At 35.4% G+C, this 18,880-nt stretch overlaps 1 protein-coding gene and 1 pseudogene across 2 annotated transcripts in view; both read left to right on the top strand.

The window, feature by feature from the left end:
• The first annotated feature begins 10,033 nt into the window (after positions 1 to 10,033).
• Positions 10,034 to 11,856, top strand: LOC127661488 (MTOR-associated protein MEAK7-like; annotated as a pseudogene).
• Positions 11,857 to 12,310: 454 nt separating this feature from the next.
• plcg2 (phospholipase C, gamma 2) overlaps positions 12,311 to 18,880 on the top strand; it is a 39,847-nt gene continuing 33,277 nt past the window's right edge. The window contains exons 1-7 of one of the 2 annotated variants that reach the window (XM_052152458.1): positions 12,311 to 12,470; positions 14,827 to 15,029; positions 16,834 to 16,986; positions 17,150 to 17,243; positions 17,336 to 17,383; positions 17,488 to 17,572; positions 17,753 to 17,836. In XM_052152458.1, the coding sequence (XP_052008418.1) occupies positions 14,846 to 15,029; positions 16,834 to 16,986; positions 17,150 to 17,243; positions 17,336 to 17,383; positions 17,488 to 17,572; positions 17,753 to 17,836 (648 nt within the window). In that variant the 5' untranslated portion in view covers positions 12,311 to 12,470; positions 14,827 to 14,845. Of the gene's footprint in view, positions 12,471 to 12,735; positions 13,022 to 14,826; positions 15,030 to 16,833; positions 16,987 to 17,149; positions 17,244 to 17,335; positions 17,384 to 17,487; positions 17,573 to 17,752; positions 17,837 to 18,880 lie in introns of those variants that run through there. The other variant, XM_052152457.1, reaches the window with a different exon arrangement.

The following is an 18,880-nucleotide window of genomic DNA, read 5'->3' as shown; positions in this document are numbered from 1 at the left end:
AAAATAAAAGTCATGTTAATGTAGCATGTTTTATAGCAGTATTACAGTGATAACGGGGGGAAACTGAATGGATACTGTACCTTTTTGCGGTGTATTTGATTAAATGGGCAGGGGATTTCATTTCCCAGCATGCTTTCATGGCATTCAATAGGGCGAGTACATTTTAAAATAAAATAATTTATTTGTTTTTGTGCAAGATTAATATTTTGTAATTTAGTCTTTTAATCATTTTTATTAAAACAAAACTATATTCAAATGGTTTCCACTACAAATACCATTACAAGTCTTGTGTGTTTTGAGTCATATTCAATTAGGATTTAATTGTATGTATTGGCTTTGATTTTATATATATATATATATATATATATATATATATATATATATATATATATATATATATATATATTGATCTCTAATGGTATCCACTAGACATAACATGACACCAATAGAAGCCAACACATTTCCAGTACAGACCCACCCAGTCTATTATAGCTTCCATTAAAACAAATACAATTAGCATTAAAACCATTAGAATTTCTGTGCGGGTTTCTATTGTTTTTTTCTTTTTCAGAAGGGATACTTGTTAGCATTTAATGTTTTGTTATGTTGAGATTTAGAAGAATTTCTGTTATGTTGGAGTTTTGGGGGTTACCACAATGGGGAAGAGTCGAGCTTAAGCTAATGATGAGGACAGGTATATTTTGTACACACTCCACAGAGCAATTGCTGTGCTAACCATAGCATAGAAAGTAAACTACACTCTGTAGCTAACATCCATTTTCACTAGTTAGTACATAAATAAATGTGTGTGTGATGAAATACAAATGAAAGGGCAGGATATGTCAAAAAATGACTAAATGGTGAAGCATAAACACAAATGAATGAAAAGTGAACACACAAAACAGTTTGTGAGTGTGTGTGTGTGTGTGTGTGTGTGTGTGTGTGCATGCACTTCTATGAGTGTGGGTTGATAAAGTTTTCACCATTTCCTGTACACTCTGCTGAAAGACTGTTACCATATAGGGCTGTGGAAAGAAAGTGGCAGTCAAGGGAAGGAGAAAGAAGAAGCAGAGAAAAGATAGAGCAAAACCTCATGTCTCTACTTGCAGATTGGAGCTGCCACAGAAAGTGACTGTAAGGTTACAGCCAGAGACAGGCCACTTATCCCCTTTTTTGATTGGTTAAAATTGTTTTTAACCAAGCAAAACACATTTCTGTCAGGCTTTGTCTGTCAGAAACATGTTTAGAGATCTACAGAGCTAGTGTTTATAATGTGACCTTTCAATACTAATGACTATATTATGGAACACTTGGGGTTGAATAATGAGTTATCACAGGGAATCACATACTCTGGCTATGAATATATATTACAGAATATGTATATATTGTAGTCCATAAATAACTCAGTTCATCAGTTATTCTTTGCAAAAAGTAAACAAGAGTTCACTTCTCTCCATACGCATTCAATGATTCTTCATAGTCAGTTGGTGAGCACAATACTTCCACAGGAACAACAAAAGTGAAACCAACTAGGTCTTTGCATGTTCATACTGTGAGCAGGTTGATTTGCAGTAATCATCAGAACAATAGCTGTATTGTTGCATGTTACACCTGCTGAGATGAGAGTGCACTGTGTGTGTGTGTGTGTGTGTGTGTGTGTGTGTGTGTGTGTGTGTGTGTGTGTGTGTGTGTGTGTGTGTGTGTGTGTGTGTTTGTGTGTGTGTGTGTGTGTGTGTGTGTTTGTGCGCGTGTGTGTGTGTTTGTGGGCATGTTTATGTGGTTTACGAAGACATTTATTTAGGTTACAAACTGGTAATTACAAGGGTATTATGCTATAAATGTGGTTTATGACATTTCTAGTGTCAAATCGCTTAAACATCATCCAACATAAACTATGTTTTTTATTGATTTTTTTTTTTTATATAAAAATGCAGAAAGTTTTTTGTGAGGGTTAGGTTTAGGGGTAGAGTTAGTTTTAGGGGATAGAATCTATAATTCGTACAGAATAAAAATCACTATGTCTATGGAGGGTCCTCATAAGGACAGCCGCACTGTGTGTGTGTGTGTGTGTGTGTGTGTGTGTGTGTGTGTGTGTGTGTGTGTGTGTGTGTATCAGTGTCAGAAAATATCTGTTAGGATATTTAGGGCAATAGGGCAATATTTTAACAAGAATTTCCCCTTACCAAATAAAACACAACATGTCATCCTATATGAAAAATATTTCAAACCATTCTAAATAGGCAGAGCAAACAATATAATCAAAGGTTAACTATTTTCCCCTCCACAATGTAAATATTCAGGGCATTTTTGTTACTGTACATGTCTTTTTCGCCCAGAGCCCTGGTACATTTCTGATGCTGGAGTATGTGTGTCTTGGTCAGTGATGATCTGCCTGCATTGACTTCTGAGAGCTAGGAAATCCTCTCACAGCAGGAGAGAGAATCTCAGCCTTTTAAGCACTGACACAGGGTTCAACATGACAGCGTGCTGAGCGGATGATGAATGCGCATGCGCAGTCCACTACTCCACTAGTTGGGGTTTCGCGATTCATTAATCAAACATGACGTTCATGTTTCCGTGGCATCCCAGTGAATACTATTCTTCCCTGCTGATCAACTGATTTGCCTACATCCATTTCCTTTTTTAAAATAACACGCTATCCCTTTGATGGAAATGCCCTTAAACGGAATCATTTAAAAGTTCTGGCGAAGACTGTTGAACGTCAGCAGGCATCACGCCCAGATCTCACATGAAACTTATGCCCTTAAAAGGCGTTTTTCATCGCTTGCTGAGAAAGGTCCGTAAAGCTCCACGGCAACGAAAACGCTTCTGGTTTAACTGGCTGCATGAGTCTGCCCTCTTCTGTTCAACAAGAGAAGCTGCATCTTCCCAATGACTGTCAAAAGATTTTGCTGATGTTAGACTGTGTATTGGAGTATTAATGTGGACCGTATTCATTGGAAGAATGTACGTATGATGAATCGATGCAACAAACAGGCCAACATCATAAAAAAGATAATTAAAGAAGTAACATACAAGATTATTCATAGGAGTGTCATTATCAAAATATGGTGACAAACATGTCCCTTGACTTTTCAGTCATAAAATAAATACAAAAAATACAGACACATAATTTGAAAGGCATTATTCTTTACCATAACCTTTTATTAAACAATATGACATTTATTTATTCTATATTGTTTCACACATTTTTTTTGAAAAATATTTGAATTTGTAAATTGCCTGGAAAAATAACCCTTAATCTGAAACACAATTTCTATGACATTTACAGTTATTTATAAATTAATTTTTTACTCATCACTCCAGCATTGGTGAAAAGCCAAACAAGTGTGCAAATAAGCAAAATAAATAAATATAATAAGAAAAATAAAACATAATAATGAATCATTTAAATACTATATATATAAAAATGGTTTCTTGATTTATGTTATCAATGTTAAAAAAAATTGTATTTTGAAAATACAGAAATTTGTGTAAAAGCTCAGAGTAAAAACATGCTGCATAAATGTGCATATAGTGGTTTTCCCACCATTTTGAAAACGTTATTAAATTAAATTTTAAAGGTGCACTCAGTAATTAAAAAGATTTTACTCCCAAAGAAATAAATGATAATTTTGCAGTATACGTAGGAAATCATGACCACTCACATGATCAGCCGAACACTACTCGCTTAATCTCAGTCACCGTCCTGTTATTTGAGACTTTCATTCATTGATTAAAGTAAACATGGCTGACTGTGAATACTACATTTCTACAATAGCATCTGAAACTAAAACTATTGATTTTAAATTATGCTGCATCCAAGCCACTAGATGTCAGTGTAAGTCCAAGATGACACAAGGATGACACAAAAGTTATTGAATGTGCCTTTAACTGTATTTTTTTCCTCAACATGCTTCATTTAAATATGTCATTGGTGTTACATTGTTTAATTTTCATGTGAAAGATTTTTATTGACAAAAAGGTATGATTTATTGATTTAAGTCTGATCAGTGCTATGTGTTTTGTGATGCTATTTCTTTGAAAATTAATATTTTAAAAGAATTTGTCACCGGTGTACCAACACTTGCTTGTGAAACAAAATTAGTACTAATAATAGAATAATAAAGAACAACAGTAAAATGGTCCTTTATAAATAGAAATAATGTTGAGATGTTAAAAAATGTTTACCCTCAGCTTTTATGAGTAAAAACTGAAATGAACTGAATGGAAAATTCAGAAAGACAATAAAAAAGAAGAAGAAGAAGGGAGAAAAAGACCTAGGATATATATCCTTCAAAGATTATATTATTAAAGATGATAAATGTGTGTTTTGCAAAGATGAATGGGAAACATCATCCCGTCTGTTTTGGAGTTGCCCACTTGTCTCCCAATATGCGAGTAGAAAAAATAATGGTAGTATCTCCCAAAAAAAAGGATGTATTCATATTTTTTCCACATAAACAAAGATGTCAACCTTTCTTTTGTAATAACTTTCTTTATGTAAGAGTCCTTATGCACAAGATAAATGGCTGGTGAAATGTATTTCTCACAGCATTGCAAAATGACAATGGCCAGGTTGGGGAGTAACAGAATACATGTGAGGGGATTACATATTTAAAATAGAAAATAGCAGGAGCTGTATTCCACTACACTTACAAATTCAATTGTTGGTATTTGGAATACAGTTCCATAGTACCTTTAATAATAATAGTATTTTGATTACTGAGAGATTACTTTGCATTTTATTGTCATTTGTTTCATTTAATATTTAGTCTATTTATTTGGAAAACATTTATTCATTTCAGGAGCGTCTGAACAGCGGTGAAACACTTACTTATGTATTACATTCATCCGAGGAGACAGAGGGCGCTTTCACACTGTTATGAGTGAAAAGGTGGAAATGACCTCAATTGAGGAACTTTCCCTTTGATATATAAAAGATAGATAGGCAAAAAAAAAAAAGAAAAAAAAAAGATAGATAGGCTCTGTCACAATACCCCCACTTGCGGTTTCGGGCTTGCCTACTTACTCACTTGTCTAACGTATTTCCGGTGTTTGGCCACTAGTGTGCAAGTAGATGTGAAGACTGTGAGTGTGTGGATGACTTTTGATTGCACTAAAGGACACTCATAGACTTAAAGATGTTGGTGCTGGTTGTGACAGCTGTTTTTGTCTTTTCACTCAGCTTAAGACTGATTGTTTTTGGTAGCAGTGACTGTTATAGCCCACTAAAAATAATAAATAACTTACAATTTTCCATATCTTTTCATTTATTTATACACTACTTGTTGTTGGAAGTGTATTGTGCTGTATATGCAAGTAATTTTTTTTTATAATGTTTTTATTGTGTAAAAATAATTGTAAAAGTTAATTATTTTTACTCATTTTGATTTTCAATACGTTGCACATAAAACAAAATATGCTTAACTGTAAAATGTTGTCCGTAACTGCTGTTAAAGATGAAATATAAGCAATTTCATTCTTCTATGTGTCTCAACACTGCATAAAACTTAATTAAAATAAAAAACTTTATTCTATAAATCTTTGTGGTCAATTTATAGCTACCATTTAAATTATATGCTTTGGCTTGTCATTTAAATAAGATGACCAAAAACTGCTTTACACAACTTATCAGTATATGATTTCATTCAACAAATAAAAAGCATTAAAGCATATATTTTAAATACATAAAAATGAGAAAGAAACCATGGTAGAAGTTAATACATTTCTAATTTTAAAACAGCATTTACTAGACCGTATATTGTATGCCACAATGGCTGAAACATTACCAAAATGACCAGCAGTATTTGTCAAGAACAAACAAAATAGGGTGATTACTGGGCAAGAAGGATAACAAAGAGGCATATAAATATACACATAAATAATATTTTGTATTTATGATGCTGATATTAAGTCATCCTAATCACATTATTTAATGTTGAATACATTCATTTATACTAAAATAAATATATGGTTCACTTACGTTTCACTATCTGATTATACAGTAACAAATAACTCATGTTGAAAAGCTTCCCTTGAAGTCATCATGGTGAAACTACACCGATCGCTCGGGTAGGCGAGGTATGGCTCCTAAATTTGATGAACTCTGGGTACAATTAGCCTGAAAGACCACTCCAAAGCGGTATTTGCGCTAGTGTGGATTCAATGTAGGTGAAGTGTATTAACAGTTGTGCATTGTGCAGTGACAGTCTTGGACACCTACTTCCTTTCACGTGCATGCGCACTCAAGTGGCCAAGACCGCAAGTGTGGGTATTGGTACAGGGCCATAGAATCAGTAGCGCCTGGTGACCAGAGATATTGGTGGGGCAGATTCCCCCACCCCCATGTTTTTAATTTTCATTTTTTTTTTTCAATTATTCAACTTGTTTACGCATTATTCAAACACAAACATGCTGAAACAATATGTGATGTTGTTGCATAATTCTACCTCAAAGCATCACCTTTAGAACATAATGTTATGATATTCTAAAGAACAATGACTTTCTTAAAATGTTGACATGTTGCATATCAAAATCTAAATCAAAATTTGATTTTATGGGGCCTGGGGAGCTCAGCGAGTAAAGACGCTGACAACCACCCCTGGAGTCGCAAGTTCGAATCCAGGGCGTGCTGAGTGACTCCACACATGCTAAGTCTCCGTGGTAACGCATTCAACAAGCCATGTGATAAGATGCAGAGGGAACTGAGATTCGTCCTCAGACACCCGGATTGAGGCGAGTCACTATGCCACCATGAGGACTTAGAGCGATTGGGAATTGGGCATTCCAAATTGGGGAGAAAATCCCCCCAAAAATAGTGTTGTTGAAGAACACCATGGAAGAGAGGGAGAGAAACAGCACTTGCCATTTCCACAGTACTAAAAATGAAATAATTATAATGCTAATAATTATTTAAATCATAGTAAATTTAAAACAGAACGTTTCAAGAGCCAAGTCTTCTTGACACATAATTTGTTGTCATAAAAAACATACAATGTCTTATCACATACCCTTATCTTTTGATCACCAGACAATTTTTTTTTTTATGTTTGCATGACCATGCTGTTTGATGGTCAATGTCTTGAATTTGCAATAGAAATTATACGCTGTTAAACATACGTTCATTGATAGCGCTCGCCATGTTTACAGTCTGTCACACTGCTGACACAGACTAATAATAAATTTATCTTTGGTTTGAGGCTATGGATTGGCAGATTCATTTCTGCCCCAATGGGTCTCAATGATGGCTCGTTGCAGTACTATATTTGACCACGGATTTCCATCAGAAAACTGAGGGCCACTGTGGAGTTTGGGACAGCAGCAGACTTTCTGCCCCACATACTTGAATACTGTACACCAAATACTGTGTAACAGATCTTTCAGCTACTTTAAGACTTAAAAATTGGATCAAAACTTATACTAGGCCTGCTTTTAAATACATATGTCAGCATTTCAAACACATTTATTAACAAAAAATTACATTTTTGGCAGTTTCTTGTATGGATCTATGTTTTAAAGTGGATGAATATTTAGGCGGGGCTCTGCCCTACCAGCCCATATAGACCATCCGCACCTGTGGTTGTGTACACTAAATGGGGTTTTGAAGTTTGGAGCAGCAGAAATTGTTAACCTTGTGTTAATTGTCATGTAAACATTTAGCTTTATGCTAAGCTAAAATGCTTTTTATAGCCCTTTTACACAAGGCACAATTTTATTTTTTTTCTGTCAGGAAAGTTCATGTTAGAAAAAGTTTTTTCTCTAGTATGACATTTAATATTAGGGCAAAGATGAACTGCAAAATCTTTTTCTTGATGAGGATTATTATATTGTTTTCCAGTAAAATATCTAAATATCCTTTAAAAAATATACATTTACTTAATCTAGTTGTAAAAGCAACACTGCATAAAATATTTAGGATTTTTTTCAGAGCATGTATTTGTAATATTAGGGTATTTTGTCTTACTGTACTGAGAGATGGGATTTTCTTTCATTTGTTATTATCTTTTTATAGTCAAATCGAGTGAAAAAAATCTTTGAATACTGTCAAAGTATTTAGATTATGTAACTGAAGATGAATAATCTAACGGAATACGTTACAAAGTACATTTTACAGCATGTATTCTGTAATATGTAGTGGAATACATTTCAAAAGTAAACCTCCCAACCCTGATAGGACAGTAGCTATATAAAAAACAGGAAAGCAGTGAGACTGAATTCAGAAAAAAACTAAATATGCATATATGTATAATTTATAATATATATAAAAAATAAACAAATAAATAAAACAAAAGTATTAATATATAACTACTGTATTTCAAAGGAAACGTTGTGTTCCGACGCAACGCGTATCTGAGTCAGCCAATCACTGGGCAGTTTCTCTCCATTCATTGGTCATCTCCCTGTGACGTCAGTTTGGAACTAGGAAATGTTTTGGATGTGTGTTTGCATCGTGGTTTAAAATGTCAGACTGAACCGTGGGTCATGTTTTAAAACTCTCAGTTCACTCTTTCAGAATTCAAGTGTGCGGTGTGTTTCATATTTTCCCATGAACATATGTATAACGGTGGCTGAAACTAAGCATATATTCTTTATGCCCCTGTTATTTTTTAAACTAAATCTTTAGTTTAAATTATATATAATAATTTGTGTTATTTCTCTCCAGGGCTGTGGGAAGCACCGACAGTGTTGTAGATAGGGTTGCCACGGGATGCGATTTGTCCGTATTTAAGCTGGTCAGATGGCGTCACGGTGAAATCGTTCCAGATCGCAAATTTAACATTGAAAATGTGCCTATGGTGGGTAAAGGGCCGTCCAAAAAGTCCACAAATGGTGCTAAATCAGTGGATTGTTTATCTATATAACTGTTCAATAAGATCAAACAATGTATGTATACAATCACGAGTCATAAAGACAAGTACAGGTGAAGGAAGAAAACAAATGTAGAACCAACCAAAATATAAACATAAATAAGATAAAGGAGACTAATAATCGAAAAGATATAAATACATATATATTTTTTACATATAAAAGATGTATTTTTTGTTGTTGTATATAAGTCAGGGGACAAGAAAGTACTAATTTCAATCAATTTTTATTAATAACACATATTAACTCATCTAAAACTGACACATCTAAAACTGTGGAGGATGTGGTTAGGGGCTGTGATCCCTTAATTATATATATATATATATATAATATTGAAGCTGCTGCTGCTGCTGCAACAACTAAGCAGGTCCGAGGTGCAAATATGACCAAAGTATAGTAATTAAGCCTGAATAAAATGAACCTACCCCTGTTTGCTGTGACCATCTATAAGCAATTCCCAAGTCAATTGCTAAATTATTTCACAACAAAGCATCTCCATTACATTTCTAAATAATTAGCACATTATCTAATTTGCTTGCTGCTGTAAGATTTTAAGATAGCGATTTTTAATGTTTTATTGACACTAATTAGTGGAAGGACTTGTTTCTGCTGCAGTACAGACTCTAACGCACAGGGGGCATCTATGAGCTTGGCAATCAGATCACATGGATGATGGCCCTCAAGGCATTAGTTATATGGCAGAACAATTTACTTCTGAATTAGAATCTTCAGGTTTGTATCAGTATCATAACCCCATAGGAATGGAGTATTACATTAAGTTCAAAGACAATTAAGTCTACATAAAGTGTATGTTTAGAGAAGAGCTTCATTTGTGCAGCATTGTAGGCACGAATGCTTTATTGCACCAGTTTAATGATTAGCAAAGTGACAAACATTTGGTACAGTGTGTTAGCATTAAAGGAAATCATCCTCAAATCAGGCAAGTACCTACAGGAATATTCCGGGTTCAATAGTTAAGGTCAGTTGACAGCATTTGTGGGATTTTTGTGATTGTGGGCCAGTCCATAAAGGCAGAAATAAATATTGTTTCTGAAGTATATCCTAAAGACGTAAACACTTAACATGATTTTAGTGTGATAAAATCAGTTACTTACTTTTTTATTAAATGTACTTTGGATGTAGTTTGAACTAATTATTTCAGAATATGTGTGACAGTCCTTTTCTGGAAGACTGGCTGTTCCGGACCCCAGCAATGGCTTTGTTCTTGGAGCTTCTGATTGGCGAGGACCTAGGGATCAGGCTGTCCTCCCCCAACTATGTTGCCCCAGTGTCAATATGCTCCCTGGAGTGATTTCCACAATCTACCTCTTCTAGTGTTCCTACCACCTCAGCTGCCTGCAGGGCACAGCACCCCCTGGAGGTTGTTATTCTCCACAAACACACACGGGGATAGCTTCACCCGACTGGTGGGCAACTGCAAAGGACAGAGTCCCACTGTCTTGTTGATAAAAGACACTAAAGGCCATATCTTTGGAGGCTTCACTTCTCAAAGCTGGTAGGTCAAACCTCAATTCCAGGGTGAGAGTGTGGGATGAGAGCATTAAAACATAATCTTCAGCCACTACTGAGAATGGTTGTGTATTGATATTAAAGTTTCTCTTCATTTTGCACTAGGCGATTCCAGGTGCTTCCTCTTCTCTGTGTTTCCTTTCATGCGAGTGTTCATCTACACAACAATCATTACATGTACTTGAACCAAGGCCAGCAGACTATGCCTAATGGATTGGTGAGATCAGTTTTATACTCTGTTCAAGGCTTTATGTGCAGCAAATACCTGTACATTATGCAGCTATTTGTAGTAGTGTATTTTTTCCAAATGTCTCTTTAAAATGTCTTTTTTTTTTAGAGTATGGGTGGTCAGCATGGGTATTTTTGGTTGTGGCTGGACAGCGATTTTAGCCATGGCCACAGCAGAGCTCGACAGTGCTACACCACATATGGCAATCCTCAGCTGTCAGGAGAGGAGGACTTCAAATTGAAAACCCTGGAGGTGTGGGGCGTTGGTCAGCCACCCGAGGAACAGGAGCAGCTCAGTGATTATATATTACCGTTTTAAAGGAATAGTTCACCAAAAATGAAAATTGTCTCATCATTTACTTACCCACATGCCATTCCAAATGTGTATGAATTTCTTTCTTCTGCTGAACACAAACAAAGATTTTTAGAGGAATATTTCAGCTCTGTAGGTCCATACAATGCAAGTGAATAGTGGCCAGAACGTGAAGGTACATAAAGCAGATAAAAGCAGCATAAAAGTAATCCATAAAACTAGTGGAGATTCTCCAGTACGAGAGAAAGAGAGAGATGCACGTGGCCGTGTTGCATGTCTGTCTGTTCGTTTATGTTTTATGTTGTTTTAAGTTAATTTATATCATTAAACCTTTGACCGTTCAGCCGTTTCATGCCTCCTCCTTGCCCATCCTTATGCTGTTAAAGGTTCATTTTCAGGATGAGAACAAGAAAAGCATACTAGATGCAGATCCTGAAGTACAGGCCATAATGGAAATGACACGGAAGGTTCTGCACAGCCAAGAACTCAGAGAACCAGACGAGGATGATGGATAATGAGGAATAAAAACAAAAAATGAAAGATGGACGACAGGTGATGTCTCCAACTGGGAGAGCAAACAAACAATGTTTTTTCCCCCTCACTGTTTGGTTTTGTTTTGTTTTTTAGACTGGCATGATTTATGACAAATGAGATATGATATTGCCAGGAAGAAACCACACTCTTATGAGGCACTTTGTCTAGTCAAAGTGAGCCATTCCCAAAGTAGAGTTTTTATGTTAATATGCAAAAGCTAGGAGCTGATATCCTGCTTTTTGTAGAATATTAAAATGTGCACACAAAGACATACTGTTAAACACGGAGTATTGACAATGTGTGACTGGAGCTGATATTTCTCATAAAATATCTGTTCAGGTTATGATCAGCCTTATATGTCTGCATTGTGTCTTGTCTGTGTGTGATGGAAATATTGTTCTCAATAAACAGTTAGTGAAAAAAAAAGACGTTTACTTTTGAATTGTCTGAGCACAAATCATTTCTCAAACTGAAAATGTAAAAGAAAGGCAGTTCACCACTTCTCACCCAAGTCTAGATCTCCTCAGATGATGTTACCTTACTGAAACTAACCAACTAGACTCTGTCACGTTTCTGTAGTTTTGTCCCCACTGTAAGAGCTTTCAGAATATGTCGTTTTAATTGGGTGGTTAGAGTACCAAATAAAGTTTTATTGTATTAACTATCGAAACTAAGGTCATTCTGAATGTAAACAGGTTGCAATGGTGTTTGTAAGGGATGTTTACAACGTTACAAGTAACCCGAAAGCCTCCTCTGGTCGGTGAACTTTTTTCACGCTGTAAGCATGCAAATGATCTGGAAAGTGACGTTAGATATGTAAATCAGGGGTACCGTGAGTTAAACACGGTATTTAAATTCGAGGCTACATGGCACATAAAACTCACGTCCGAAAGGAATATTTTTCAATGCCGATCTTTTCGGGAGTCTGTCGCTAAAATAATTCAACGACTCATTTTCATCAACACTTTGAAAGCCAGCGCCCAGCTACCAACAACAGGTGCTTTCATTTTCACATCACATGAGACTTGGATGTAAAGACTGCTTAGAATTTTAAAAAAAAATGTTTACTTAAAAGGAGGGTTTTTACATTAACACATCTAATTTGTCAAAAGTCATGAATTACTATGTCACGAAATGTAACTGAGTGTGAAAAGGGGCAAATGATGTCACGATGACAGTCAACAATGGCAACGTGCGCCTTTGATTAATATGTCAACTTGAAGAATTCTCATTCAGATTAACGCTTCTCCTGCAAGCCATAGTTGCGCTTGTGGTATATTTTACATTCGCTTAAGTACACAAAACTCGTCGCTCTCTCGTCCCTGGGAATTTTGCATAGATACTTTTGTTTCCGGATTTTTTATACCTCTTCATGCCCTCTTCACTTCCTTGTGTTGAGCGAATAGAGGAACTGACCACATTGTGACTAGAATGATCATAGACTTTTCCCCCAATGCTGAATTACTTTTTAATGTTTTAAATTGAGAGTTTGATTGTTGACTGCAATTCGTTTTCGAATTGGCGACTGATCTTATTCTCTAAACTTGGGTAAGTAGCTTTTCTTTTTCATCTGGACGATACAATTAAGACGGTAATGTAAGATATTATTGTGTATACTGCTTTGGATCTAAACATTAATAAACACTCATAAGTTTTTCTACTAAGTATAAGTTATTGTAGTTTATATTCTAGCAGGTGTGTCTCCACAGCCTCCCGTTGTTTTAAATGGCAACAATTAGCTACTTGAACAATAAAGACAAACCCAGTTGTGGCAGAGGAATTGTGTAATTACCTTAAATTGTAGAATAACTGATCTTCACGCTCTCCCCTTGTCTGTATCCTGTCTTCATTTGTTTCAAACTACAAGTGATTGTTGGGTATATAATACTGTTAGGAAGATTTAAATATTGGTGATTGTGTATAAATGTCATGTATAAGAGTCCCCACTCTCTCTCATTTTCTTTCTTTCACAGAGAAATCTTAAAATGGAAGGGAGAGTGTATGGGATTATGTGCAAATGTTTCTGAATTGAAACCACATTGAATTATTTAGGTTAATAGATAACTTTAAAATAAGGACTTGGTTCAGCTCTCTAGATAGCTCCAACTGTACCTGCTCATTTGCAATGCAAATATGATCTTCTGTATGGAACGAGTCTTGAAACATTATATTTCGCTTTTCATGCTTCAATAGTTTCTGAAAACTGGCATCTCTATTAACACAATGAAAGCCACACTGTGCAGTCACAGATAAATTCTGGTGATATTCCTTTGTAGGCGTCATTAATTCTATTATCTGAGCTTGCATGCATGATTGGGAAACTACAGTTGTAGCAGTTACAATATCTATAGTGCCAACGTCATCTCCACAAATGATTCTTCGTTTTTTAAACCCCAAACTAGTGTAAAGCCATGAATCATTTTGACAACTTTTAAATTGCTGTAGAATATACCATTTATAAGTTTGAGTAAATTTCTTTACATCTGCCTATAGAAAGAGCACACTGTACAATCTCCTACACTGTGCTAATTCCATTTGCCTCGCATTACTTCGCACTCTCTTTCTTGTCATATAATAAAATAATTTAGACTCAAATCAAAATTTGAATGTCTATTTAAAGTCAACCAGTCATTATTGCAAAAACCAAAGCAGGGCGATCAGGACCCTTACACAAAGTGAAGGGGTCTTGTCTCATCCTAAAATTGGACTTTTTTATGAAAAATAATACATTATTCCACTTATTACAGTGCCACTAACCAAATAAGTAAATAAAAGACAGTTAGCCAATTATTTTAGCAAATTATAAAATGTATACTTCCGTCCTGGATGCTGATTTGGCAATAGCCATGCATTTTTCATGCTAAAGCGCAGCTATGACCTTTTCACAGTGTTACGATAGCTAATTGTTATTCTTGTTGCATAAAAACGTTTTGTTTACTGTCAGGGACACTATATGTTTCTCACTATATGTTTGCATTTTAAAGTTTTTAATGAACATTTATGCCCTAAATGTATTATTGTGTGGTAATTGTTTTATAAAAGCAATAAGGCATTGGAAACTGCGCCATATTGTGAATATAATCATGGATGAAGGCCGTTGTTATGCAACAGAGTATAGCACTGCCTCTCATATATTTTAGCTTAAACCCCCACAGAATTATACAAGACCACTTAGCTTTAGGTTTAGGTTCATTTTTGCAATAATGACTGGCTCACTGCATGTAATCACTTGATCTTTAAAAAAGAAAATAAGGTGTTCATTAATTTTAACATTTAAAGTACACATTTTTCTTCATATTTTTTGCTATAAGATTCAGTCATACATAAAGCTTGTGCCCATTTGTCTTTGTCAGTGTGTGGCCAAATATAGAGATGGCGGGACGCACTCAGCAGGGAGACCTGACAGAGTACAAAAAGAGTCTGATTAAGCGGGACTTGGAGATGGGAATTGTGATGACCGTGTACAGACAAAGAATGGAGAGGTTAACCGTGCAGGTTATCATGGAGACCAGACAGGTGGCCTGGACACGTACCGCTGACAAGACCGAAGGAGTGTGTGAGTGCCTTCCCTCTAACTGAACTTAAAGGGATAGTTCACCCAAAAATATCAATTCTGTCATCATTTACTCAGTCCCATGTTGTACAACTTATGTGGAACACAAATGGAGATATTAGGCAGATTGTTACCATTCACCATTCATTTTCATTTAAGCAAAATATAAATAAAAAAATGCAATAGAAAGATGCAATAAAAGTGAATGGTGAATTTTGGTGAATTATCCCTTAAATAGTAATTATGATAGTAATTACTTACATTTGGCAGACACTTTTATCTGTTACATTGCAGTCAAGCTAAACATTTTATGTGTAAGTGCATTTCCTTGGAAATCAAACCCATGATATTGGCTTTGCTAGTGCCATGCTAATTGACAGGAACTTATTATTTAATAATGAAAAGAAATAGTTACATTACTTGTAAGCAATGGTTCACTTTGGATGTTCCCAATATGTGGCCATAAATGCAACAAATTCCCAACTCAAGACCCTCAACACCCAGACCAAGATATCTCAAGCCGATATCCAGACCAAAACATTGATTAATGTGACTCAAACCAATGCTATGTTTGTCTATGTAAGACCACAGGACTTGCACATGTGTTACACCTTTGGGAGCATATATTTTAAAACATGTGTTGTCATTATGTTCGTATATTAGAGTTATGTTTGGATAATGCAGTAAACATTTAATATGGGTTGCTCTTTTTATTGTTTCTGAGTAATTTAAATGAATTCCCTAACAATTTTATATAAAGACTATCTCAGTGAGATGAATTGGTGCTCAGACTTAACATTCCAGGTTGATGTGTGCAATAATAGAGAGCTTGTTTCAAACATCAACGATGGGTTGTCTCAAAACTTACTGAGCTGTGTAATGCCTCTATGGGCAGCTGTGTACACAGACAACAATCCTAACCAAAGAAACTGGTGTTTTTGGTGAATACTTTGACCAGTGTACTGAAATTTTGTTGTCAGTGAAGTCTCTCTCACCCACTGAACTACCCATTTTTTTTTTTTTTAGACATTCCACATATTTTCTTGGCTACTTTTCTTTTCATCACCACGTAATCTTTATTTTACTCCTCCTTTTGTATATGACTCCTATTTCTTTTTTTACCATGTTACTCTGAACCGTCATGCTCATTGCCCCATCAAATTTTTGAGCCAAGAAGATTTCGAATGCAACTTTAAAATTATTTAAAATATTCTTTGTATGTTTGCTAATTAAGTTGGATGATTTTGTGTATATATATTAGAAATGTGTTTGTCTAAAACCCTATGGCAGAAATCAGCCCTTCAGTCAGTCCTTCTGCAGATAATTTGCTTAAAACTGAAAATTCTGTCATTGTCTTCCCACCCTTGTTCCACTCATATTTATTTTGTCGTGAAACATGAAAGGACATATTAAATGGTCAAAACTGATCTTTTCCATACAAGAAAATGTATGATTATCTGTCAAGTTCAGGTGCAATGTTGCTTGGCTTATGAAAACAACAATTATTTATTTGGTCAGTATTCAAACCTGTGTCCCTTACAAGTTAAACAAAGTTTTACCACTATACTAACACATCCTACATTTTTATTGAAAAAAAGGGCCAATCTTTTATATTTTGCATGCATTCATGTAAATAAAGAATTGTTCAAAACAGTTAAAATTACTGTTCTCCAATCTTTCTGATCTGATGAATACCTCATTTTGTTGTGTTATTTCTCCAGTATCTTGACTTCCTTTCTGCACAATGTGTTATGAACCTAGTCTATCAGTCAGTGGCTTATCTACATGATTTTATATCTTTTTGCAGTGGACCTTTTTGAGATCCGGGAAGTACGACCAGGAAAAAACTCTAAGGACTTTGATCGATTCAAGGACAACAAGGACAAAATGACACCCCCAAACACATGCTTTACCATATTCTACGGCTCTCAGTTTGTTCTAAACACTCTTAGTCTGGGGGGTACGTGTGTTTTCTCATTCATATTACATAAACATTCAGTTCAAATCACTTTATTGGCAGCATCCTTATTGCTGAGCCCTGAAATTACTTAAATAGTGTGGTCATGTTTTCTAAAAGGATCCAATCATTTTCTTTAGCACTGATTGCTTATGCTATTCTACAGCTGATTCAGTGGAGGATGCAGAAAAATGGCTGACAGGATTGGAGTTACTCAGACAGGAGACTTTGATGGCTCACACACCAGATATTATTGAGAGGTACACACATGCACGCACACATATAATGTAGTTTATCAGTAAACTCTATTACTAATGATGTGCTTAATTTACTGTTTTTCCCTCTACTTTAGTTGGCTAAGGAAGCAGATGTACTCTGTTGATCAGACAAAGAAAAACAGGTTCTCCCCTTTTTTTGCACCCCTTTCATCCACTGTCACAGAACATTCATTATAGATCCTGTTTCGCACAATTACTGCTATTTCATGCTGTTTGTCTCCCACAGTATCACCCTGAAAGAGCTGAAGACTCTTTTGCCACAGATGAACATTAAAGTACCAAGTGGACGGTTTCTGAAGGACAGGGTTGCGGTATGAACTACATTATCCCATTATGTTTGCTGAAGTGTACGCTTTGTGTTAGAATATAGCAAAAAAATTTTTAATTATTGTAAATTATGAATGATTTTGAGCCAGAAATTTATTTGAGTTAAAACATTGTTTAGTTTAGCTCGATACAATGCACTAAAAGTCTGAACATCTTAATTCCAGGCGGTGGGAGCAAAGAAAGAAGTCCTGGATTTTGAGCAGTTTCACAAATTCTACAATCTTTTGATATTTGAAAACCAGAAGTTGGTGAGTGCCATTTTGTTTTGCTGATAAGAATGAGTTTTGACTTAGATGCAATTTATTTATCAGTGCCATTCCATTATTCAAAGTTTATTACATAATTATTAAAGGGATATTTCACCAAAATTGTTTAATTCTCTCATCATTTACTCACCCTCATGCCATTCCAGATTACATTTTTTCTTCTGCAGAACACTAAAAAATATATTTTTAAAAAGAATATCTCAGCTATGTTGGTCCTTACAATGCAAGTGAATGGTGACCACATCTTCAAAGGTCCAAAATTCATAAAGATCACATAAATGTAATCCATAAGACTGCAGTGGTTTGAACCATATCTTCAGAAGTGACATAGAAGTCCTTTTCTTTTTTTTTTTTTACTATAAATCTCCACTTTGACTTTCACTTGCAAAAAAAGGACCTTAATATTGATCTTTTTTTACACCCACACCTGTCATATTGCTTCTGAAGATGTGAATTAAACCACTGGAGTCTTATGGATTACTTTTATGATGCCTTTTATGTGCTTTTGGGAGCTTCAAATGTCTGGTCACCATTCACTTGCATTGAAGGACCAACAGAGCTGATATTCTTCTAAAGATCTTTGTTTGTGTTTTGCAGTAGAAAGTCATAAATATCTGGGATGACATGAGGGTGATTTTATATAATGAGTGAATTTTCATTTTAGGCTGAACTAGGGCTGCACAATTAATCGAAATGAATTCGATACTGCGATATGACCTTTATTAAATAGCAAAGGCTGCGATTTAATTAAATAAATAAATAGTCTGCTCCCTTCAAAGTTTATTTGCGCTGCTCAGTCCAGTCTATATTAAGTTAGAGCATTGTTACAGTGTTTTCAGAGCGGTTCTGTGGTCCACAACTCCCTCTCATGCTTAGAGTAACAGAAGTGCTCTGAGTTCGGTTCCGTTTGATTACATGCACTAAACGTTTTATTTACACTAAACTGGCGCGTCCTGCGTGAAGCGTTTTTTATTATCTGCGGTAGCAGCATCTCAGTCTCCGCAAGGCATAGGTATCATAATAATA

The sequence above is a fragment of the Xyrauchen texanus genome, chromosome 21 (genome assembly GCF_025860055.1).
Source record: "Xyrauchen texanus isolate HMW12.3.18 chromosome 21, RBS_HiC_50CHRs, whole genome shotgun sequence".
Classification (NCBI taxonomy): domain Eukaryota; kingdom Metazoa; phylum Chordata; class Actinopteri; order Cypriniformes; family Catostomidae; genus Xyrauchen; species Xyrauchen texanus.
This window is presented reverse-complemented; position numbering and strand designations above follow the sequence as displayed.